The following is a 24,836-nucleotide window of genomic DNA, read 5'->3' on the forward strand; positions in this document are numbered from 1 at the left end:
TTGTGAGGAGAAACTCAAGTATGTAGTATACCGCTCTGGGCTCCTTGAAGGAAGAGTGGGATATAAATGTAAAAATAAATAAAAATATCTATAAATATGCTGCCCCAAACCAAAGCTTCAGGGTGGTTCACAATCAATAAAGCACGCAGCCCTGTTCAGGAGTTAAATGGCCAGTGCTGCCTTCACAGCACGGCCAGAAGTGGCTCTCCCTGCCTAAGGCTTCTGGCCGCAGTCTGAAGGCAGCACTGGCCATTTAACTCCTGAACAGGGCCGCACAACCGCATTCAGGAGCTAGACCACGCCTCCCACATCTGATTTCAGGCCTGGGGGGCGTGGCTAACCACCCACATCCGACATCAGATGCAGGGGACGGGGCGAGGGAGGTCGCCACAGCGGCCAAACATGGGCCACCGCAGGCCTCCCTCCACCGGTGCCTTCTACCCAGCAGAAGCCTCACCCGCAATCACTTCCCCTGCCTCCTCACTTGCCTTTTCTTCACACACAGTCTCAAAGCAGGATCACACACGACCCCCAAACTTGGGTAGGATGCTTTTCCTACCCTGTTACTAGTCATGAGAACCAGCCTTCTATCCGCTAAGAAAACTGGAGGCTCGATTGGTGTCCTTTAGCTTTCTTAAGTCCCTTTGTTTCAGCTGCTTCAATTACTGGCCAATTCGTATTTGTTGCCAAAGTACATGAATATACATGTAGCCAAGCACTGCCTGCCACCCTTTCTGGTAAGTAAAGGAGGAGTTATTTATTTTTAGTCAACCTCGTCATTTTCACTTAGTGCACCTACGTGAACTGCAGGGCCCAGGCCTGTGCACTAAAGAGCTGGGTTGCTGCTGAGGAGAGGAGCTGGTCTTGTGGTAGCAAGCATGACTTGTCCCCATAGCTAAGCAGGGTCTGCCCTGGTTGCATCTGAATGGGAGACTTGATGTGTGAGCACTGCAAGATATTCCCCTCAGGGGATGAAGCCGCTCTGGGAAGAGCAGAAGGTTTCAGGTTCCCTCCCTGGCTTCTCCAAGATAGGGCTGAGAGAGATTCCTGCCTGCAGCCTTGGAGAAGCCGCTGCCAGTCTGTGAAGACGATACTGAGCTAGATAGACCAATGGTCTGACTCAGTAAATGGCAGTTTCCTATGTTTCCTATGAGGTCAGCCCCAGCATACCATTTCATGTGACGCTGCATGAGAGGTTAGGAAATGCATTTGCATATTTTGTCTGTAGGCTCCTCCCCTCTCCCGCCCCATGCTCCGTTGAACTAAGGGTATGAGGTAGAGGAACTACATGGCAGCCCATTCGCTCACCACTAGAATGCAAGTGCAAGCCCAGCCCACTACATCCGGCTGCACCAATCCCAGGAGCACATCGGAAGCTTTTGCTATTGCTTTTGCTAACTCCTGCCAATTACCAGGCTCTGCCCCAACCTGTCTCAGACTCCACCCTCTTGCCCTGCCCAGTGACCAGAATTTTTGAAATCAACAGGTGGCAATTCTGTACACTGTTTCCCAAGGAAATCATATCTGGAAGGTCTAGGAGGTAAATTCTAAGACATACATTGGTGGAGTTCCTTGTTTCTGGGGGGAAGTGTGTGTAATTTAATTTTTAGCACTTAGAAGCATCATGGATGTGTACTTTGTGGGGGGTGACAATATTTAAAAGAAGTACTAATCAAAACACTATTAATAATTATCTTATTGTCTTCCTTTCTTCAACTATAGTCTAAATGATTAGATAAAACTGACTTGGGAGTATGTGATTTCATGTCTCACCAACTTGGACACTCCCTTGTGACAACACACTGAACATGGCTACAGAAACCTTCGCTGAATTCTTGAATAAACTCAAGGAAATACACGAAAAAGAAGTCCAAGGTAAGAGGAGATTTGGGGATCCTTTGTTAAAAATGCTTCTGCTGCTTTGACACAATTAAAAAACTTTTTAACAGGGCTCCTTCTTTCTTCTTCACCATGTGATCCCAGCTAATCGGGGATCACATCATGAGTGTGATTACATCATGGAGCCATAAGCGAATTAGAGCTGGCTGCACTGTGACATCAGTGAGGGCAAATGAAATTTCACTGCTGTCATTCTGAGACCCTAATCAGATCTCATAATCCCAGAATATAATTGCATTTTCAGTTATATATTTTCAGGCATGCATTCAATTGATGGGAAATAGCATGGACAGACAACATCTGTATTTCTGGTGCTGTTTGGCCACACTGTGGTGCTTTCATTGTGATGGGAGATCACTGGAGATGTATGGTATCTCTGTAACATCTGATTTTAGAAGCTGAGCATTTTGGAAGCAAGCAGATTCCTTCAAGCAGGTGGCACAACCGTTAACCCTGCTTCAGATCAGATGAACTCCTTAGCAAGCACCGTTAGCTCTCACATAGCACCAGTGCTTTGTTAGTCTGAATGTCAGCTCTTGGAGATCATAGGTGGAAGGAGAGGTGTGATTTGTTTAAACAAATATTTGTTTATTGCATTTTAATTCCACCCTTCCTCCAAAGAGCACAGGATGGTGTACTCCCTTATCTTTGCAACAAGCTTATAAAGCAGATTCAGCTGAGGAAGAGTAAGTAGCCCAAGTTCATCTGATAATCTTTGTAATTGAACAGGAATTTGAACTCAGATCTTTTGAGGCTAAGTCTACATCTGACACACTAAACACTACACCATACGGACGCAGTGTGATTCTGCATCATCAGGAAAAAATTGTTTTTAAAAAGAAGTAGAAGAAACTTTAGACTGGCTACCAGTAAAGCATTACTATCTCTCCTTCTCCTTTTGCCAGCCACAGAATGGATTATGGCCCTAAATGAAATCTCTGGGATAGCCTTCTTTGGCAAACTGACCTGTTTCATTAAGGGATTCTGCAACTGCAGTTGGCAAAATGAGAATGTCATCTGGCCATCTCAAATGCACATTTCTTTAACCCATGTGCTTTAGAAGTATCATGTGATATTTAAACTGTAATGGCACATGCAGACAGTGGTCTAGCATCTCACCTGAGTATTCTTTAACTCTTTCAGGCCTGCAAACAAAACTGAATGAGATAACCAATGAGAAATGTCGGTAAGTGAAGCAGATGCCATTCTAAAGTTAGGACTTTGGCTGGGGTTAGAGCATGGCTGCATAGCTTTGGCCCTCTAGGGCGCTTTCTAGATTAACCCTTACCACAGTGTCACTACGGATCTGCAAAGTGTGCTTCCATACTTCCTGTACTGACAGCAAGGTGTCGTTCACATTTCTGATGCCTTACTTCGGATTGTATCTTTGCGATTTAGTGCTACAACATTGCAAGTCCGCGGCAGAAAAATAGCTGTATTTTCCCGTTGGAGGAGTTTGAGATTCTGGGGATCGTTTTTAATACGATCCTGCCAAGCCAAAGCATTCTACAGCTGTTCTGGGGTGTACTCTGGAAAGTGTCCAGATGTTTTTGAACTGCTACTCCCATCATCACCAGCCACTGTGACCAAAAATCAAGGGTTATGAGAGTTGTAGTCCAAAATCTGTTGGAGGGCTAAAGTTATGCAGCCCTAGGTTAGAGTGGGTTACATTAGCAAATTCAGGGCCAGTTCACACATTAGTCACTGCATACAGTTGTCCTGTCCTGGCTGCCCATGAGGCTCAGCAAGTCCACAGGACCTTGGAGAGCTCCAAGGGAGCAATTTGACTCAACACTCTTAGGAGTCAGACACTGAACCCTTAACTTAAGTGCTCCTGAGCCCAGAGAACCTCTCCTGGGCTCTGCCCCCTGCCTGGGAGGGGAAGCCTTAAAGAGGCAGCTTTCTGGAGTCTGGCACTCCGCATCCACTTTACGTGCTTCTGTCAAGCTTGTCGCTGGCACTGGCATGCAAAGATAAAAATTGTGTACTGGGGTCTCTTAAATCAAGCAAATAAGAAATAAGAGGTATCCCACCATATTATGGTGGGGGAAATAACACAACTAAGATGCCTCACAACTAAGGTGCCCCACAGGGTGCCCCATAAATAAGAAATAAGAGGTTCCCCACCACAGTGGAGATACTCTGCTGTGACGCCTTTAGTGGGTTCTTTACGTATAAAATCTCGGGCCGACTTGGACTCCACTACTTCTGCAAGGTCTCTGAGGGAGGTATCCAGCGATCCCTCTTGCAGTGTTAGGCTGGATCAGTTTCAACCTAACTAACTAACCTAAGTGTTAGGTTGGATCAGTTTCAATCTGTGACTCCTGATGATGTGGACAAGCTGCTTGGAGCAGTACAGCCTACCACTTGTTCTCTGGATCCTTGCCCAACCTGGCTGCTTCGATCTAGCGGAGAGGTTGTTGGAGATGGCCTAGTTAATATCATAAATGCATCGCTGAGGGAGGGTAGGGTGCCTCCTTGTTTGAAGGAGGCAATAGTTAAACCTCTTATTAAGAAGCCTTCCCTGGATCCCTCAGCGATGGATAGTTATAGGCCAATCTCCAATCTTCTCTAGTTGGGCAAGGTGGCCAACCAGATCCAGGCGGTTTGGGAGGAAACTGATTATCTAGACCCATTTCAAACTGGCTTTAGAATGGGCTATGGGGTTGAGACAGCCTTGGTCGGCCTGATGGATGACCTTTACCAGGGAATCAATAGAGGGAGTGTGACTCTGTCGGTCCTCTTGGATCTCTCGGTGGCGTTCAATACCATCGACCATGGTATCCTTCTGGGTCGCCTGTTGGAGTTGGGAATAGGAGGCACTGCTTTGCAGTGGTTCCATTCCTATCTCTCGGGTAGATCTCAGATGGTGGAGCTTGGTGACAGTTGCTCCTCAAAGCAGGAGCTGTTATATGGAGTCCTCCAGGGCTCCATTCTGAAACCAATGCTTTTCAGTATCTACATGAAACCACAGGGTGAGGTCATCAGGAGATTTGGTGCTGGGTGTTATCAGTATGCTGATGACACCCAAATCTACTTCTCCTTTTCATCTTCACTCATTCTCTAAATGCCTGCCTATAGGCAGTAATGGACTGGATGAGGGGTAACAAATTGAAGCTGAATCCAAGCAAAACTGAGGTGCTCATTGTGGGGGCTCGGAATCTGAGGGGTGAGTTAGTTCCTCCTGTGCTGGATGGGGTTACACTCCCCCAGAAGGAGCAGGTGCGCAGCTTGGGAGTACTCCTGGACCCAAGCCTCACCCTGGTATCTCAGGTGGAGGCCATGGGCAGGAGTACTTTCCATCAGCTTTGGCTGATTCAACAGCTGCACACATTCCTTGAAGAGGATGACCTCAAAACAGTGGTGCACCAGCTGGAGAATAATCTTAGGAGGTTCCATAAACTTGACAGTACTGGTCCAAATGCTCCAGAATCCAATCATGTGTACAGCCACCTCTGTTACTTATAGAAAATTTACCAAGGGAACAAACTTATTGTGTTATTCGTTTTAGCATTTTAGCTTATTAGAATGCCACAATAAGTTGGTTCTCTTAGTAAATCTTCTAGAAGTAACAGAGGTGGCTGTACATAATTGGATTTGGATCAGTGATGTCAAGTTTATGGAACTTTTCTAAGACTATTCTCCACTTGATAAAGACTAAGATCAAAACGAAGGTCACTGTGTGGATTTGTGGACTTGTTTGAAACAGACTATATTACTGTTGAGAGTATCTTTGATTATACAACTCTACTAAACCGATTTAGGAACATAGGAACATAGGAAAGTGCCATTTACTGAGTCAGACCATAGGTTCATCTAGCTCAGTATTATCACCCAGACTGGCAGTGGCTTCTCCAAGGTTGCAGGCAGGAATCTCTCTCAGCCCTGTCTTGGAGATGCTGCCAGGGAGGGAACTTGGAACCTATATGCTCTTCCCAGAGCAGCTCCATCCCCTAAGGGGAATATCTTACAGTGCTCACACATCAAGTCTCCCATTCATATGCAACCAGGGCAGACCCTGCTTAGCTAAGGGGACAAGTCATGCTTGCTACCACAAGACCAGCTCTCCTCTTGTTACATACTCTTCATCATATGGTTTTTACATAATATGGTGGGGAACCTATTATTTCCTATTTGCTTGGCACTGGCATGCACACATCAGGGGATGTGATGGTGTGGGAGAGGCTGGCTCTGTAGTGGGCTCAGCTATTGATTGCCCCAGAGACTGCAGCCCTGGGGCTCCCCCAGTCTGGGGCAGGGGCTAGAGCATGTCCTGCTACCTCCGATTCTGGCCCAGTGCCGCAATCCAGGACTGGGTCCAGTGCCAGTCCTACCTTCTCGGCCTCTGACTCAGAGTTATTCCTGTGAGTGGGGGGTTGTGACAAGCCAGGCCATGATGACGACAACTGCCAAGAATCATAAGGGTCTCCCTCTGGATTCACAGTCTGGGTGGGTTCATATGATGGTGCTGTTTGTGTGTGCTGGAATCCCCATGGCAGGAGCAGGGAATGCACTGCCCCAATTCCTTTGATAATGGAGGCCCTTTTTCATCTTCAAGGAGAGAGTCCAGCACTCAGTGATAGAGCATATGCAAAAGGCCTCAGGTTCACTCTCTAGCATCACTGTAGGGCAGGAAAGACCCCTGCCTGAAACCCAGGAGAGCTGCTACCTGGAGCATTTCCAGACAGGGCTTTTACCCCTGAATGGAGAGTGTGCATTCACACATCAGCTGGATTCATGCCAAAGTCCATGCAAGATTTTGGGGAGCACTTCACACATGATTCTGGGTTTTCATTGCGTCTTAGAGCCTAGCCCAATTTATGTTTAGGATTTTAAAATCCACTTTTTGCATTGAGTTTTTTGGACAAATTCAAACTCGCAGTAAAGCCTCGCAATAAACCTGCAATAAAGCCTTCTGGGAAAGCTCCAGTCAATGTAAACAATACTGACCTACATGAGCCGATGGTGTGACCCAGTATAAGGCAGCCTCCTATGTTCAATACCTGCTTCCCGAGCACTTTGTTCGGCATTGATAAATTAAATTACAACAGCAATGTGCACTGCAAGCCTTAGCTAATCTTTTTGTCCATACTGTGGACAAATATCATGGATTAATCCATATTGTGAACTCATCTATCTGTCCAGTCATATAAGGCAAGGGAGGGATCTGTTTGGGGGCATGTGAATCCAGCAGTCTTCTCATCCTGAGTTTTATTCTCCTGTAAATTAGGGACTCCCAGAGAATCGAAGAGCTGTTTGCTAAAAACTACCAGCTACGAGAACAGCAGAAAGTCCTTAAAGAAAATGTGAAAGTGTTAGAAAACAGGTAAGGCAGTTTATGGCATGCCTCAGCTTAGGGAAGATGCTGCTGCATCCTCTCCCCATTTTCTCCATCCATCCCCATGGATCGTCTTGGCCCTCGTCCATGCTGCACTCTGTGCCAGCTGCCACGTACACATGCACAGCATCGTAAGAAAACGGGACACTGGAAACCACGAAGAGAGCTGTAGTCTGGATATGCTATGATAGATATTGGGAAGTGCCATCCTTTCCTTCGATACTGGAAAGGCAGGACAAATTATACATCCAGGGGTGTCCAAACATAGAGGCTTTATCTACATTAAAGAAGGAAGTCAACAATATAATAGACTCATCTATGTCATCCTTATTAGAGAAGAAGATATAACAAGCCAGATTAGGAGAGCCCCACATACTCCCAATTGGCGGTCATGTAAACCTAACCAACAAGGTCGGAAGAGGGGAGAGCAGTTTCAATGAGTGGGCCAGAAGGCAGTTGCTGCAGAGGACAACTTTTCATCCATCCTTGGTAAAATGCTGAGGAGAGAATCAGGGCAAGGCGAGCCCACCCTACCCAGCTCCCGCATCCCACATGATCACTCTCCCCGCCTCCTACCTTGTTGTTTGGGTTTACGCAACCACCAATCGGGAGCACACCCGGCTCTCCCACACTGGCTGGGTGCTCTTCCCACCCTGATGAGGACTGTGAGAACCAGCCTCATAAGTGATCTACCTTTATTATTTATTAGGAAATTAAACCATATTCATCATTTGACTTGACACAGGTCTTCAGATTATTGTAGAAACAAAATATAAAGTTATATTTATGTATAGTATCTATATTATAATGGATTACTTTATTTATTTGGAATATTACTGTCCTGTTCAGAACCCTGGCGCTTGGAACAACTTGCAATAAATACACACACACACACACACAAATCTAACAAGAAATAATGATAAAACAAGCATAGAACCAAAACAGCAGCAAAATAAATAGCAGACAGCTTAATAGTTTATCTTGCTGTAGTTTTAAACATAAACATTTCAAATGCCTACCAAAGAAAGGAGACTTAACAGATTGCACAAACCATCACACAATATCCTTAATTTCCCTGTGCTAGCAAAATAATGCTCAGGATCATCCAACGTAGATTAGAGCCCTACGTGGAAAGGGAAATGCCAGATGTTCAAGCTGGTTTCAGAAAAGGCTGAGGAACAAGAGACATATTGGTGATGCACGCTGGATAATTGAGAAAGCCAAAGAATACCAGAAAGAAGTCAATGTGTGCTTTATTGACTACAGAAAAGCCTTTGATTGTGTTGACCATGTCAAGTTTTGGAATATCCTTAGGAAAATGGGCATCCAAAAACATCTCATTGTTCTCATGAGAAACCTATACACAGGATAGGAAACCACAGTCCAGGCGGAACATGGTGAAAGAGACTGGTTCCAGATCGGCAAAGGAGTAAGACAAGGCTGTATACTTTCTCCGTATTTATTCAACTTATATGCTGAACATTTACTGAGGGAAGTTGGATTGTAAGAAGATAAGCGTGGTTTTAAAGTTGGAGGAAGAAACATCAATAACCTGCGCTACGCTGATGACACCACTCTGATAGCTGAGAATGCAGATGATCTGCAAGCTCTAATAATGAAAGTCAAGGAGTAGAGTGGAAGAAATGGCACTACAACTAAATGTAAAAAAGACTAAACTAGTGACGACGAGTACAGCAACCAGCCTCAGAATTGACAATGAAGACATTGAAGTGGTAGATAGCTTCTGCCTTTTAGGATCGACCGTCAACAGTAAAGGATCCAGCAGTCAAGAAATACACCGCAGACTAGCATTTGGTAGGGCTGAAATGAAGCCCTTGGAAAGGATATTTAGATGCCGTGGTGTGTCTACACCTACCAAGATTAGAATAGTTCGGACAATGTTTTTTCCCGTGACACTCTATGGATGTGAAAGCTGGACTTTGAAGAAGCAAGATTAAAAAAAGCATTGATGCTTTTGAACTTTGTTGCTGGAGAAGACCTTTGAGGATACCATGGACAGCCAGGAAAACAAACCAATGGATCATAGAACAAATCAATCCAGAATTTTCACTTGAGGCACAAATGGCCAGGCTCAAACTATCATACTTCGGACACATTATGCGAAGATCCAGCTGCCTTGAGAAGTCCATAATGCTGGGGAAAGTTTAAGGAAAGAGAAGAAGAGGACGACCAGCAGTAAGGTGGATGGACGTGATTACGACAGCAATGAATGCACCACTGAGATACCTTAAAAGCCAAGTTGAAGACAGATCATCCTGGAGAGAATCTATCTATGTGGTCGCTAAGAGTTGACACTGACTTGACAGCACTTAATCAATCAATCAATCAATCAATCAATTTCAAATGCTAAAGAAGTCTGCTCTCCACCCCAAAGACACAGGGACATGTGATAGGTGCATGGGAGCAAGTGATAGCCCCCAGTATATTGTCTCTTGAACTACAGAATTCAGGCTTAGCAGGTCTGTTGACAGGATTTTATACCGCTCCTTGGCAAGGCTCCTAACACAACCTGCAGCAGGTTTTTCTCCAGGAGGTTTTTCACACATGGCTTTATGCCTCGGGGTATCTGAAGAGCGAATCTGCTTTGCAGCAGATTTGCAAGACGTTTACTTCAGGGAATTAAAATGACAGTCCATATAGCTGTCGGCTTCTCCCCGCACTCCTGGCAGATCTTTTTCCTGTGTGTTCGCACCTCCCTGGTCCGGGATTTCCCTCCAACCAATCACAAATCACAGCACAGAGGAAGAGGGGAGAGAGCTTTTTTTGAATACTTAGATAGCTAAGAGCGCAAGGCCAGCATAATGAGTTGCAAAACAGCTAGATCAAACAGCAAGACGCTTAACCCTTGTCTTTGTGAGTGACTGCCTTCATCACATGATGTTTACCCACACACACACACACACCCAATAGACTCTATCTGTCCTGTTTTTTAACACGTGGAAACATTTTTTAAAACTTTCAAAGCTGCTGCCAAGCAGTAGCAGTGGAATGGGATGGGGGCAAGAGCAGCTCTACCACCTCCCAAACGACGAAGGGAAGCTGCTCTGGGGCAGGGGCAGGGCTGGCTGGGGCGGGCGGTGTGCTGGCGAGTGGTGCGACAGGGCAGCGGCAGAGGGGCTGGCTCATAGGAGTCTCTAGAGCGCTCACCCCCATTAGCCACTGACTGTCCGGGAGGAAGGAGCCGGGAGAGAGGGAGGGCAAAGAGCTCCCTTACTCGTCCCTGTCTGCCTCCAAATGAGGCAGATGGGCCAATTTCAGGCTCCTGCGCACACACACACATGCACAGAAGCCTGAAATCGGCCCATCCGCCTCATTTGGAGGCAGACAGGGCCAAGGATGGGAGCTCTTCTCCCGCCCTCCATTCCCAGCTCCTCCCTCCCTCCCAGCTCCTCCCTCCCTCAGTGGCCGGGGGCCATGAGTGCTCTAGAGACTCCGAGTCAGTCCACTGCTGGCCTATCACGCCACTCGCCAGCGCTCCGCCCACCCCAGCCACCCTGGCCCTGCCCCAGAGCAGCTTCCCTTCATCATTTTGGGAAGGTTTCTCACCACCATCCCACTCCTCCGCCACAGCTCAGTGGCTGCTTTAAAAGTAAAACAAAAAACCACCCCCTAGATGGCCATGCCCCCGTCCCTCCCCCAGTCCCTGTCCTGATTTCTGCCAATGCACTGTTGTGTTGGCAACGCACCCCTCCGCCCCCGTGCTTGCAATTGCAGATCACTTAGAGCAGAGCAGACCATACCCCAAACAGCTGTCAAACTCCCCTTCATTGAGTTCTGAAAAACGTGAATTTACTGGCATGACCAACACAAACATAACAGAGAAAACTGCGGGGCATAACAGAAGCCCTGGGTTATTTTTCAGAAAGCTCTGAAACTAGAGGATTTTTTAAAATCAGACATACTTCGGGCTAAGCCAGAATTCATAGCCTCCATTCGGGAAAAATCAAAGTCCTGTCTGTCCTGGTCCCTGATAGCCTGCAGGGATGTCCGGGCAAATCCAGCTAATATGTGGACTGGCACACTCCAGTCAGGAATAGATTCACAATAAAAGCTCAGTGTGAATAGCCTCCTGACCAAAGGAAGAAAGAGTAGGAAAATCCAGAGGATATGTTGTAAATGGGACAGTGCAATGTTAATTCAATGCGCCTGAATATAACACAGCCCAGCAGTGTTCCCTCTAAGGCATACGCGTGTGCGTGCGCTCACATGTTTTTTGATGTCCGCTCAGTCACTTTTAGATCCCGCTCAGGTTGAATTAGGAAGGTCCCACTCTGAATATATGTGCACACATACTGCCTTGATACTGCTGCCCAGAACAAATCTCATTTCACACACAGATGAAAAAAATTAGAGAGAACATGCACCCCAGGCAACAGGTCATAAGGTAGGCTGGCTGCCCGCTCCGCAGTGTCATTGGGTAAGGTCAAAGGCAGATGTAATTTAAAAAGAGCTCACAGGACATCCCTCAGCCAGCCAGAAGGCTCAGCTTCTTCTCAGCTTTGCAACTGAAATGATGACAGACATGCAAACAAATGAATCAAACTCTGGCATCAGTCTTGCCCTTCCCTACGTGCTTCATGCAGGTTCTTAGCCTTGTTTGTTTGCTTTTTAATTCTGAAAATTGCTGCATGAACATTCGTTTACACCAGGGGTTCCCAACCTTGGGTCCCTAGATGTGGTTGGACTGCAGTTTTCATTATCTTCAGCCACAGTGGCCAAAAGTCCAGCAGCATCTGGGGACCCAAGGCTGGTGATCCTTGATTCACACTATCCACTTTGCTCTCTCTCGTCACAAGTCAGGTGTGCATCACTGTTAAAAACTTGTATTTGTTTGATGAAATGTTGTATTAATTTGTGTTTTATGTATAATACTATGGCATACTTCTTGCATTGCTTGACCTTTTGACCTCACTTCGTTAAAAAAAAAGTTTATTCTTTTTTGTCTCTGTACTCAGGGACTATGTACCTACTCACTTAAATGATCAGTTCATTCATCTGCCCTATTTGCTCTCTGGCTCACAAAAGCTTATGTCGCAATAAATGAGTTCGTCTTCTTTTAATAGGCTACAAGATGCTTTGTTGTTTATGAATGTTCATGCGTTTATCCATCCATCACTCTATTCATTTTACAAAGTACACTTTTTAAAGTGCAAACTGCTCCAGAGGTTAGGAAGAGGTCCATTGGTGACATCACAGAAGGCCAGCCAATCAGCTCGGTGCACAGCCAGCTTCCACTTCAAAGGTGCAGAAGTGGTTTTTCTAGAACTCTGCCCTGACAAGGAAATATACACGGAGACTCAGTGCAGTGAGAGAGCTTCCTGCTCTAAAAATATTATATCTATCTTCTCCCTTTATTCTAATTTATTTTATTTTTAAGATTGCGAGCTGGACTCTGTGACAGATGCCAGGTGACCCAAGAACTTGCTAAGAGGAAGCAACATGAATTTGGGAAGGCCCATTTCCAGAGTCTTCAGCACATCTTCATCCTCAGTGAGTATGGAGGCAGTCAAAAACTCTCTCAAGCATCAGTCAGTGAAAGAGAGAAAGCTAGACCTAGTCGCCATGCTTCTTAAATAGATCAGGGAGAATTTGCTTTTGAAAAATCAAAACTTTGCAAGCTGTATGTCTTGTGGTAGCAAGCATGACTTGCCCCCTTAGCTCCACCCTGGTTGCATATGAAAGGGAAACTAGAAGTGTGAGCACTGTATGATATTCCCCTCAGGGGATGGAGCCGCTTTGGGAAGAGCATCTAGGTTCCAAGTTCCCTCCCTGGCTTCTCCAAGACAGGGCTGAGAGAAATGCCTGCCTGCAACTTTGGAGAAGCTGCTGCCAGTCTGTGTAGACACTACTGAGCTAGAAGGACCAATGGTCTGACTCAGTATATGGCAGCTTCCTATGTTCCTATGTAATATGATAGTGCCAAGAAATTAGAAGCTTCCTTGCTGCCCATGGAAGGGGAATGGACACGGGTGGCTTTTGCGGCAGCTGAGAACCCATCCCATTCCCCACTGGTAGCAGGGACAGGGGCTGCTGTGTGCATACTAATCCATGTGTCTCCATCCTCCCTGCCATTATTCCCAGTGTTAGGAGCCGTGCAGGAGTGAAGATGCAAGGCTTAGTGTATCTGCAGCATCCCTCTGTTAGGGTTTGTGGTTATTTAGCAAAGTGCCAAGGAAGCTACCACTCCAGTTACAAAGTGCAGAGTTTAGTTGCAGCTATTTAAGAAACACACATGGAGATCACTGTAGAGTCTAAACTAATTTGATTTATTGGTGATGTACACCTATAGGGATATAGGAAAGTGCTGAAAGTCATCATCTCATACTGCGTGGGAGATGGCAATGGTAAACCCCTCCTGTATTCTACCAAAGACAACCACAGGGCTCTCTGAGGTCACCAGGAGTCGACACCAACTCGAAGGCACAACTTTGCTTTACATTTGAGATAGGAAAGACCTAATCAGCTACATCAGCTGATTATCAGCTACATAATGAATAGGTAGGGAGAGAGGCAGATGTTTCCATTTTCTCTTTAAGAAGAAAGGAAGAGGACTGACTCACTACAGGAAGTACTATGACCCCTGCTTTGACTCCTCGGGTACTTCCTGTAGTGAGCCAGTCCTCTTTCTTTCCTCCTAGAGAGAAGATGGAAACATCTCTCGCTCTCCCTACCTATTCACTGTATAGCCTTTAGATAGCCAGTATCTTTTGTACTATATCAGGCATCAGCGATATAGGACGATACTGAAAGGAATCATCTCACACTGCGCGGGAGAAGGCAATGGCAAACCCCTCCTGTATTCTACCAAAATAAAACCACAGGGCTCTGTGGGCGCCAGGAGTCAAAATCAACTTGAGGGCACACTTTACCTTTACCTTTATCTTTTGTTTCCCATTTACTCAAATAAGTTCTTTCTCCAGCAGCTGGGGCTGTGCATCTTTGAATTACCTGCAAAGATACTGATCCCTGTTCAGAAGCAAGGGCTCTAGTGTTTTCTCTGCACCCCACTCCCTGCCAAACAGGGGTGGTCCTTTCATGAAGCAAAGCGAGGCACTTGCCTCAAGCAGTGTATTTTTCAGGCACTGGTGGGGCTGAAAAATGCCCCCTTCATCTCACTGCCTCCCCCTGCGGCCCACTGCCATCACTTAGCTCTTTGCAATGGTCCTCTGCAGGGGTGTAGCTATCATTGAGCGGATGGGTTCAAATAACCTGGGGCCCCCAGCTCCTGAGGGTCCCCCCAGTTCCACCCCTCCCTATTTTCTTCATTATCTCCATCACTCTGGAGGACAGCAAGGGAGGGGGTGAACACAGGCCCCCTCTCCCCTAGCTACACCCCTGGTCCTCTGCCATCACTTCCTCCTTCTAGTCTGGCACACAACGTGCTGGGCTAATAATGAAAAGGAGAAGAAAGCGAAAGGGAAATAATGAAAGGGAAGTAGAGTACAGGGGGCATTCTATAGAGTGTCTCCTGTACTCTATTACCCTTTCATCATTTCCACTTCCTTTCCTTTCTCATTACTAGCCCAGCATGCAGGAGGTAGGAGTGAAAGCACTGGGCTTGTTTGGGGTAGGGGAGGAGATGGAGTCCACATCTGTCTAGTGAAAAAGTGGTGGCAGCTGCCGCTGCTGTTGCGTACAATAAAGGAGGTGCACAAGGCGGGAGCGGCCTTCGGTGCCCTGCCTCAGGTGTACTGAGCTCTTGGGACGCCACTGCTGCCAAACCCTTAAGAGCTGCAACTGCAATATCTGAAAAGGCTGCCTACATATGGCTCTAGTATCCGCTCAGCATCTACAGTATTGAATCAAGGCACCAATGTGCAAGCTCAGAATATGGTGCCAGGCACACCATTCAGCATCTTTGAAATCTCAGCTTCCTTCCATTCATCCTTCCCTCCTCATGGAGCACACACATCCTATCGAATATGCTGGAGGCTGGCAAAGTGTCATCCAAACCGGAATGCAGAATAAAGGTTCAGAAGCAGAATAAATTCCACCATCATCATCATCAACAACAAAACAACCAGAGAGACTTGTAACAGACTAACTAGGCTAACAACTTTATTATGGTGTAAGCTTTCACAGACTAAAGTGTGGTGTCAAGTCAATTTCTGTTGGGAAATTCTCTCTGGTAGGAGAAACCCTTTTTCATTTTAGCAGAGTGCACAGAGGCACAACACAGCGGAATTTAGTTAGGCATGTGTGTATGCTGAGAGTAAAGTAACTTGGAGCCAGTTCATAGTTTCAAATCAATGTAAATAGTATTTATTAGAGAACTCCATTCTAGATAGGAAAGTGAGGAGTTAGGATCTCTAATCTATCTAGATAGCTGGATGCAGATGGATTCTGCATCTCTGCACACATGGTGCAGGAGAGAGGAGCTTGCGTGTTGCAAGATAGAAGGAACAGGAAGAGAAGGGAGAAGAGGAAGGAAGTGGCTGGAAGGAAGGAACTCCCTAAGATTAGCAATCTACATTCCAAAGGGATAGTGTCAGAGCAGTAGAGACGGGATGACCAATGTCTTGACCCTCTAGCCCTCTGACTCACTAGTCTGTCCTCCACTGTCATTGAGACAAGAGACAGCACATATCCTTCACTTCCAACAATTTCGACTCCTGGTGACCACAGAGCCCTGTGATTGTCTTTGGTAGAATACAGGAGGGGTTTACCATTGCCATCTCCCGCACAGTATGAGATGATGCCTTTCAAGCATCTTCCTCTATCACTGCTGCCCGATATAAGTGTTTCCCATAGTCTGGGAAACTTTAGAACCTACAATATACGATGCATCATAGGCTTATACTGTATGTTCACTAGTCTTTAATGTGCCACCGGACTCTTTTATTTGTGTCAAATAAGTAACTCTCTGTAATGATAATGATGCTCAGTGGTGATGATACGGAGCAAAAGGTAGGATCAGAAGTCATCTGGGAACCAAGACTGAAAATGTCACAAACACAGACATGGTGGTAGAGGGTAATAACAGACCAGCTGTCAGGGATCAGATAGGATTGCCAGGCCTGGAGCACCAGGATCTAATTCAGGGACAACAACTACTTGCAAAAAGAATATGTAAAAACAGTTTTCAAAGCGGCTTACTTAGCAAAAGGAACTAGACAAGGGTGGCCGACATGGAGCTCCCCAGCTGTTGATGGACTACAACTCTTCCAGCTGTTGCAGCTGGGGATGATGGGTTGTAGTGTCTCATCAGCTGGAGAGCCTTAGTTTGGCCGCCTCTGAACTAGAAGATAGTTTCCTTTCTCAAAGGGTCTCATGATCTTTTAAAAAAACAAACAAGAGAGACCAGTAATAAGCACTGGGAAGGATGCTAGACTGGGGGATACAACATCTTTAAAAGGTTATGAAGCTCCTAAAGCTATCCCCAGTGTGCCCCCAGCCCCTGCTTAAAAAGTCCACTTAAATATCATCACAACAAGAAGGGTTGCAAATTCCAGACTGTGTGAAGCTGATGCTTCACTAGGGGGAGCTAGAATTCAACGTGTTTCTGTAGGGATAAGGCCAATGCAAACCTTTTCCGCACTGTTTAAGGGTCAAAGCAGACAAGATGAGAAATGACTGGAGGTTTTACAGACAGGGCTCCTCCCCCCCCTGCCGGAATCCACTCCTGATTGGTGTGTGCCAGTCCACATATTTGCTGGATTTAACTAGACCATCCTTCAAGCTATCAAGGACCAGGACAGACAGGGCTGTGTTTTTCCCCGAAGGGAGGCTACAAATTCTGGCTTAGTCCCCTTTATTTAAGTATGTCCAACTTAAATAATCCTCTGTTTCCAGTGGCTTTTGAAAAAACCCTCAATGTTTCTGCTAAGCTCTGCCGCTTGTCCTTGATGTGCGTAGGGGAGCAGCTGAGGGCTATGTGAATGCTCCACCTAATCCCCTGGATTAAACTGTCTCGAATCTGCTGCGAAGTAGATTCACTCCTTGAATACCGCACAGCATAAAGCCCTGTCTGTAAAACCTCCTGGTGACATTTTCTGACGTTCTGGTTTTTTAAACAAAATAGCAGGGGCAGATATCTGGAAGAAGATCGTGAAACAGAGGAAAGAGGGTGAAACCTTCCACCCTACACTATTTCCCCAATGAAAATTGCCCCTCCAAGTTGCTACTTGCCCTGGAAGGCGGTGAGGGGGGGCATACGGGTGCATTTCCTTAGCAGTTAAGTAGTCAGGGGGAGAATATTTCACAAGGTGTCCCCAGAATGATTCGTTTAAAAGCACAAGGCCATTTTAAGGGGGAACAAGAGTGGGAGAATCTAGAGGAAACATTCAATCATCATCATCATCATTGGTTGTTATAACTATATACTGCTTCCAGGTACAGAGGCAGTATTCCTCCGAATACCAGTGTCAGGGGAGCAATAGTGAAAGAAGGTTTCTTGCCTTCATCTTCTGCTTATGGGCTTCCCAGGAGCATCTGGTTGACTTCTGTGGGGAATAGGCTACTGGACTAGGTACACCAGTCTGATCCAGAAAGTAGATTTTAATATATTACTAGTCTAGTGGCTATAGGCCACCTCCAGCCTCAGAGGCAAGATGCCTCTTAATAGCAATTGCAGGGGAGCAGCTGCAAGAGAGAGGGCATGCCCTCACCTCTTGCCTGTGGGTTTCTCAGAGGCATTTGGTGAGCCAGTGTGGGAAATGGGATGCTGGACTAGATGGGCCTTGGGCCTGATCCAGCAGGGCTATTGTTATGTTCTTATATTCATGAGTTGTGTTACTATTATGCGTGTGCATGTATATAGCACTACCGTATATAGCATGTATATAGCACTAACCCTCATAGCAACTCTTTAAGGTAGGTCACTGTTAAATGGCAGATGCCGAAGTTGAGGCCAAGAGAATAGGGATTCGACTAAGGCCTCCTAGAGAGGTTAGACTAACTGACCTAAAGTCACCCAGTAAGATTCATGGCTGGGCAGGGACTTGGACCCCAGTCTCCCTGGGCCAAGTACTAAACTCTGTCCACTAGATTAGGTGGAGAGCCAGGGTTATGTTAGTGAGCATGAGTTATCCCCTTTGTTAAGCAGGTTTCACCTTGGCTTGCATTTGGATGGGTGACTAGATACTAACCCCTGCTAACTTGGCAAAGAGGCACCTTTTAATGTGGTGATTCTCTTTATTTAGCAGGGGGAGAGTAACTGGCCTTATCCACCCCCAACACAGTACCTCCAGTGACTGTTGCTGGTGTCTATCTTATGTTTGCTCATTCGCAGAGCATCTGCTTGCATGCATAAGGTCCCAGGTAAGGCTGGGATAGACTGAAACCTAGAAAAGAGCTTCTGCCGTTCAGAACAGACAGTACTGAGCTAGAGGGACCAATGGACTGGACTAGTAAGGCAGCTTCCTATGTTTCTGTGTTCCACTGCACTACAGGTGGACCTCACTATATGCGGTACCACTATTTGTGGTTCTGTGTATCCTCAGTCTGTAAATGGGCACCTGCCTCTGGCATACGCGGGGACAGAAAGGGTTACCACATTCCTAGGCAATTTCTGGGGTAATTTCCAGCCACCACTTTGTCTTAAGGAGCCATTTTGTGGCTCTTCTGTCCAAAAAATAAATAAATTTAACAACACGAGGTTTTGAGGGAAATCCCCCAAATTGGGTGGATTGCAGGGCATCACTGGACAGCTGGAGACCTGCAGAGCACGGTACTTTCTTGCTCCTGTTTTTGCCGGCTTTTGCTGTTTTGTGCCCTTATTTGCCCTGCAGGAACCTAAACCCCTAAGCCCCATAGACTCACTGCCTCATGATCTGCATTTTTGTTATCTGCAGAAAACAGCAGGAATGGAGCCCCTGTGGATAACGAGGTACACCTGTATATCACACTGGATCTCCTCTGCCACCTCTTCATTGTATGGCCTTAGACTTATTCCTGTCCCTCAGTCTCAGTTCTCCACCAATAAAATGGAAGCAATAGTGACCAGTGTAATAGGAGTTTTAGGAACATGGGAAGCTGCCTCCTCAGACCATTGGTACACCTAACATAGGAAGCTGCCATATACTGAGTCAGACCATAGGTCCATCTCGCTCAGTATTGTTTACACAGACTGGCAGCGGCTTCTCCAGTGTTGCAGAAAGCAATCTTTCTCAGCGCTATCGTAGAGATGCCAGGGAGGGAACTTGGAACCTAGATGCTCTTCCCAGAGTGCCCCCATCCCTTAAGGGGAATCTCCTACCATGCTCAGACATGTAGTCGCCCATTCAAATGCAAACCAGGGCAGACCCTGCTTAGCAAAGGGGACAATTCATATTTGCTACCACAAGACCTGCTCTCGCCCCACTGTTGTGAGAGACGTAACAATAAAGATGTAATGCAGGAGCCCTCAAACTTGGTTCCCCAAATGTTGGGGACAACTACAATGGAGGCCTGATTCTGGACCTCCTAACAGGAGCTGTAGTTCAACAACATTTGGGGAGCCAAGTTTGAGAACCCCTGCATTAAATCTTTATTGTGGAATAATCTGGAAGAAATAGCCTTTGGCCATTGTGGCTGGGGATTGTGGAAGTTGTAATCCAACAGCATTCAGGGACCCAAGCTTCAGAATCTCTGATTTACTGCATTTTGCAAATTAAAAGGTGCTATATAATTGATGCAGAGAAGTCCAGAAGGGCAGCCTGATAAGCTTTTGAACTGACTTTCCTCAAGCAGTGCTGACTCCTGCTCTAGTCCACACCACGCACATTGCCTCCCACCAGCATACCTGTGTGAACATACATCCAGCACCCTCTAACCCAGCCTTCTCTTTGCTTACTCTGTCACAGCTAACGAAATGAACAAACTGAGAGAGGAGAACAAGAGCCTGAAAGAAGAACTGAAACGGCTCTGCAGCATGGAGTAAGGTCTCTCCTAGCTTCCGCTTATCACCTGGCGTTTGGCTTCCCCACTAGTCTGTCCAGTCCAATATGGCTGACCTCCTGAAAGCAGCAGCCATCTTGAGCTGGGGACCGTTGAACTGCTCTTTCTTGGTGGTTTTGGTGCTTCTCATGAGAGGCGTGGGGATTTCCAGCCACAGGTCTGAAGGGAGCCTGGGCAAACCCTCAGCTGGCTGCCCAACACTAGTGTGGGCCCTGGGCATTCCAGATTGCAGGAGCTGTGACATGCAGCTGCAAAAGGCATTCAGTGTTGCTGACAGCTGCATCACGCCCCCTGCTGCCATGTTGACCAGGTTGGTCTGGTTCTAGGCTTGCTACTAAATGCCTGTTTGAGCCATTAGCTTTTCCAGATTTCCAGATTGCATATTCATTAATTTATTTATAAAAGTAAGATTCTAGTCCTTGTGGATTCAGAAACAGAAGGCAAAACATGCCGGCTGTATTCTGACCCATCATTTAAGCCTGCTCACACCTTTCATTGCTCTAACCCATGGGTTTCCAACCGTGAGTCCCCAGATGTTGTTGGACTACAACTCCCATCAGCCATTGTGGCCCGGGGTGATGGGAGTTGTAGTCCAACAGCGCCTGCAAAGTCACAGCTAGGACTGACATCGAAACTGTTCCATCCTGCACATACCCATATATTGGGAAGGACTGGAGTGACAATTCAGTTGCCGGCAAATGGAACTTCCTGGTTTTTCTTGGAACTAATTATTTTCTCTTGACAGTGCAAATTTCTTAGAACATACCTGCTCCTCTCTCAGCTTAACTAGGACAGCCCTGGACCTGCTGATATTCCCAGGTTAATTACTGCCCTGGGACAATTGTTGTTTGGGTGGGTGGGGGGGTGTATGTGTGTGGCACTTGCCTGTGGATCCATACAAGCACAGTGCAGAGTATTCACTCAAGCTGCTTTGTGCTGCCATTTTTCTGTGGAGAAGCTGGAAACTGAGTGGTAAACAACAGCATCTGGAAGAGAGAGAAAGCCGAAGAATCAGTCACGCTTAACGTGCACCTCTCCCTGCTGAAGAATCCTGTGTGGGACATTAAAATATGGGGGGGGGGATTTGCATGGTAGAGAGAGAAGGGTTGTGCTGACCACATGCTTGGGAAGAAATCTATCTTTCCCCTTTCCCCTGCTGCTGTGCTGATTTGATCAACAGCTGGGGAAGAGCTGAAGGATGTGTGGATTTGTGTCAGCCTTCTTGCACTAGTGCAAATCTGTTCATTCCATAAGTGTGCCATTCCAGAAGTATGTCATTACCAGTCATTGTAAGGAATAGGGTTTTAAAAAAGAATTATTTATTGTAAACACCACCACCCCGCTGGGAGCCAATACTGGTGGGAAAGCTGGCTACATATTAATCAGTGCAAAAGAGTGGCGGGATTTTAGCCTTCGCTTCTTGGGCAAAGGTGCCGTCCAAATAGATGGTGATCTTCCATACCTTCTCCTCATCCATGCATTCCCTTTGTATTCCAACAGGGACAGACCAAAGCTCCTGAGATGGGTGTCCAGAGAAGGGAGCTCCACCCCAGACTCACCATTGCCCTTGTTCTCCGTGCAGGGCCGAAGATCCAGCACCGAGAAGACGGCTAGCCAAGAAACAGAGGATGGCTATAGGGAACGTCTCAGCCGTCCAATGGGAGGAGGCATGTTCTTCTGGGGCTGGGCCCAGTTTCTTCATGAGGCATTTCTATATTAGGCAGAGGTGCCCAAAAGAGTGCAACACCTGAGGTGAAGCACCAGGTGCCGCCTTGCCCCGTGAGCCTGGTGGGGGCCAGCTCCCTTAACACCAACCCCTGCAAGCTCTGAAAATGAGCTTCCAGAGTGGGGAGGAGGAAGGCTGCTGGCTGCCTCCTCTTATCTCCTCTTGTGCTGCTTCTTGAAAGCTTTACAAGGAGTGAGGAGAGGCCCTGCTTGCAAAGGTCAGATCAGGCCCAAAGAGCTGCTCTCATGGCAGCAGCCTCATAAAACTGCCACCTGAAGCAACCGCTTCACCTTGCCTCATGCAAGGGCCGCCCTGGATATTAGGAGATAATTCTGGTCATCAGAATCCCCAGGGTCCAGGAGAAACCTCCCTTTACTTATTATTATTTTATTTATGTTTGAATTTATGTCCCTGAGACAGTGTGCAATATTAAAACAAAACCAACAACAAACAAGCATGCACAGTCTAAAAATGAATACACAATCCATTCAAAATCAACAACGATCCGCTATGAAAATGCCAGCAACTGAACTCATCCCCTTACCCAGCTGCCTGGGCTGAAAGGAAGATCTTTGGCTTTTTTCAGAAGACAAAGCAGAGGGAAGGGAATTTCCCCAGGGAGAGCATTCCCGTAGCTGGGGCTGTCTAATTTAGATTCCTCTTTAAGAAAAGCTAAGGAAATGTTAAGAACATAGGAAGCTGCCATATACTAAGTCAGACCACTGGTCCATCTAGCTCACTATTGTCTTCACAGACTGGCAGCAGCTTCTCCAAGGATGCAGGCAGAAGTCTCTCTCAGCCCTATCTTGAATATGCTGCCAGGGAGGGAACTTAGAACCTTCTGCATGCAAGCATTGAGAGCGGCCTCCACCTCCGAGGGGAATATCTTACAGTGCACAAACTTCTAGTCTCCCATTCAAATGCACACCAGGGCAGACCTTGCTTAGCAAAGAGGACAATTCATGCTTGCTGTTTGTGCTAAAAAATGTTGTTTTCTCTAGGGTCAATTTGGCCTTGATAATGGCATTATTACCCTAGTGCTAGGCTGTGGGATCAATTAAGTATTTATTAATTGGCTGTTGAGAATAAGGGAGTTCTACCTTGTGAATGGTGTTTATGTGTCCCTCTAGTAATGTTTGCATTTACAGTCCAATAGAAACCAAATTCACATGGGAGGTGTTGGAAGGGAAGGACTATGTGCTGTCTCTTGTCTCAATGACATAGGACAGACTAGTTAGTCAGAGGGCTAGAGGGTCAAGACATTGGTCATCCCTTCTCTACTGCTCTGACACTATCCCTTTGATATGTAGATTGCTAATCTTAGGGAGTTCCTTCCTTCCAGCCACTTCCTTCCTCTTCCCTTCCTTCTACCTTGCAACATGCAAGCTCCTCTCCCCTGCACCATGTGTGCAGAGATGCAGAATCCATCTGCATCCAGCTAGATAGATAGATTAGAGATTCTGTCTCCTCACTTTCCTATCTAGAATGGAGTTCTCTAATAAATACTGCTTATATTGAACTGGCTCCAAGTTACTTTACTCTCAGCATACGCACATGCCTAACTAAATTCCACTGTGTTGTACCTCTGTGCACTCTGCTATAATGAAAAAGGGTTTCTCTTACCAGAGAGAATTCCCAACAGGAGGGATTCCTCTGGACCAGTTTTATCTGCTCTGGCTATCAGTGGCTCTGTAGTGGGGGTCTTCCCCAGACCGGCTGCCTGATATTTACCTGGAGAAACTTGGTTTTGAACCAGGAATTTTCTGCATATAAAGCAGGTATTCTATCAGTGAGCTCTATCTTCTCCCCTCAAGAAAGAATAATCAAGTAGCCTTAGGTTTCTGTGCTCCAAGCCCCTGTTTTTGGACTATGCCACCTGCACTGATCCTGCTAGTTAGCAAAGGAATTGAGCATCCCTGTGTATCTTGCAGATGTCAGGCATGGGGAATTCCTAGCACCCCCCCCAAAAAAAAAAACCCCACCAACAACCACCCTACAAGCACCCTCTCCAATTGAAAGGGGGCTTACAGCATGACATTTGAAACACCAAAAGATACATTCTGATCATTCCTTTCTTTCTTCTTCTAGATCAGTCTCCAGGACGGAGAAGTTCTCCGGGCAACAGGGTCTCCCCTGAAATAATTATCCAGGAAGAACATGCTCTGGAGACGGTAAGGGTTTTCAGGTCAAATTGTATATCCGTCTCCATCAAATGTGTTTCATGATCATAAGCTAGAGATCTGATCCTGGGAGTGAATTAATGGGTCCTGTTGAACTTAGGACAACCTCCTCTGACTGGCAGCAGCTCACAGACAGGGGTCTTTCCCATCATCTACCTGATCTTCTTTTCTTTTCTTTAAATGCTAGAGATTAAACCTGGGACCATATAAATGTACTCTGCCACGGAGCTATGGTCCCTCCACATCCTAAGTCCTGTCCCATGGAAACTTTGAGCAAGACCTTTGCCACTTCCTGGGGCTGCTCTTTAGTTCTGTCCATCCCGAATATGCATACGTGAAATAATGAAATCAGGCATTCCCCTCTCCCTGTCTCCTCTCTGTTGTTAGAGTTCTCAGAGGATCGCAAACCAGCTGCATGGAACCATTGCGTTGCTTCGACCTGGCATGAGATCGTGCTCTGAGGAAAGGGATTGCCCAGGAAATTCCACCTCGCCCCCAGCAAGTGAAATTCCGCCATCCCCCCAGCCTGAGCGAAGTCCCAGCTTTGAGGCGTAAGTAACACCACAAGACCCAAGCCATCATTGTCACAGACAAAAGCGCTATCCCACAAAGAAAGTCAAACAAAACCAGGAAGTTTTTCACACAGAGCTTTTAAAGCTCTTTAACTCACATCTCCTCCGGAATGGAGGGCGTGCATTCACATATTGGCCAGATTTACCCCAAAGTCCCTGCTGCGAGTTATCAGGGAGCAATTCACACACAATTCAGGTTTTTCACTGCACGTTATGAGTGTAGC

General features: G+C 46.5%; 1 protein-coding gene across 1 annotated transcript in view; it reads left to right on the forward strand.

The window, feature by feature from the left end:
* The window catches only part of RBBP8NL (RBBP8 N-terminal like), an 86,003-nt gene that overhangs the window by 41,722 nt on the left and 19,445 nt on the right, over positions 1 to 24,836 (forward strand). The window contains exons 2-9 of the mRNA XM_053249239.1: positions 1,723 to 1,875; positions 3,043 to 3,085; positions 7,130 to 7,225; positions 12,636 to 12,748; positions 20,041 to 20,113; positions 21,635 to 21,801; positions 23,949 to 24,031; positions 24,428 to 24,591. Coding sequence (XP_053105214.1) covers positions 1,809 to 1,875; positions 3,043 to 3,085; positions 7,130 to 7,225; positions 12,636 to 12,748; positions 20,041 to 20,113; positions 21,635 to 21,801; positions 23,949 to 24,031; positions 24,428 to 24,591 — 806 coding nt within the window. The 5' untranslated portion in view covers positions 1,723 to 1,808. The remainder of the gene's footprint in view (positions 1 to 1,722; positions 1,876 to 3,042; positions 3,086 to 7,129; positions 7,226 to 12,635; positions 12,749 to 20,040; positions 20,114 to 21,634; positions 21,802 to 23,948; positions 24,032 to 24,427; positions 24,592 to 24,836) is intronic.

This window comes from Hemicordylus capensis, chromosome 4, assembly GCF_027244095.1.
Source record: "Hemicordylus capensis ecotype Gifberg chromosome 4, rHemCap1.1.pri, whole genome shotgun sequence".
Classification (NCBI taxonomy): domain Eukaryota; kingdom Metazoa; phylum Chordata; class Lepidosauria; order Squamata; family Cordylidae; genus Hemicordylus; species Hemicordylus capensis.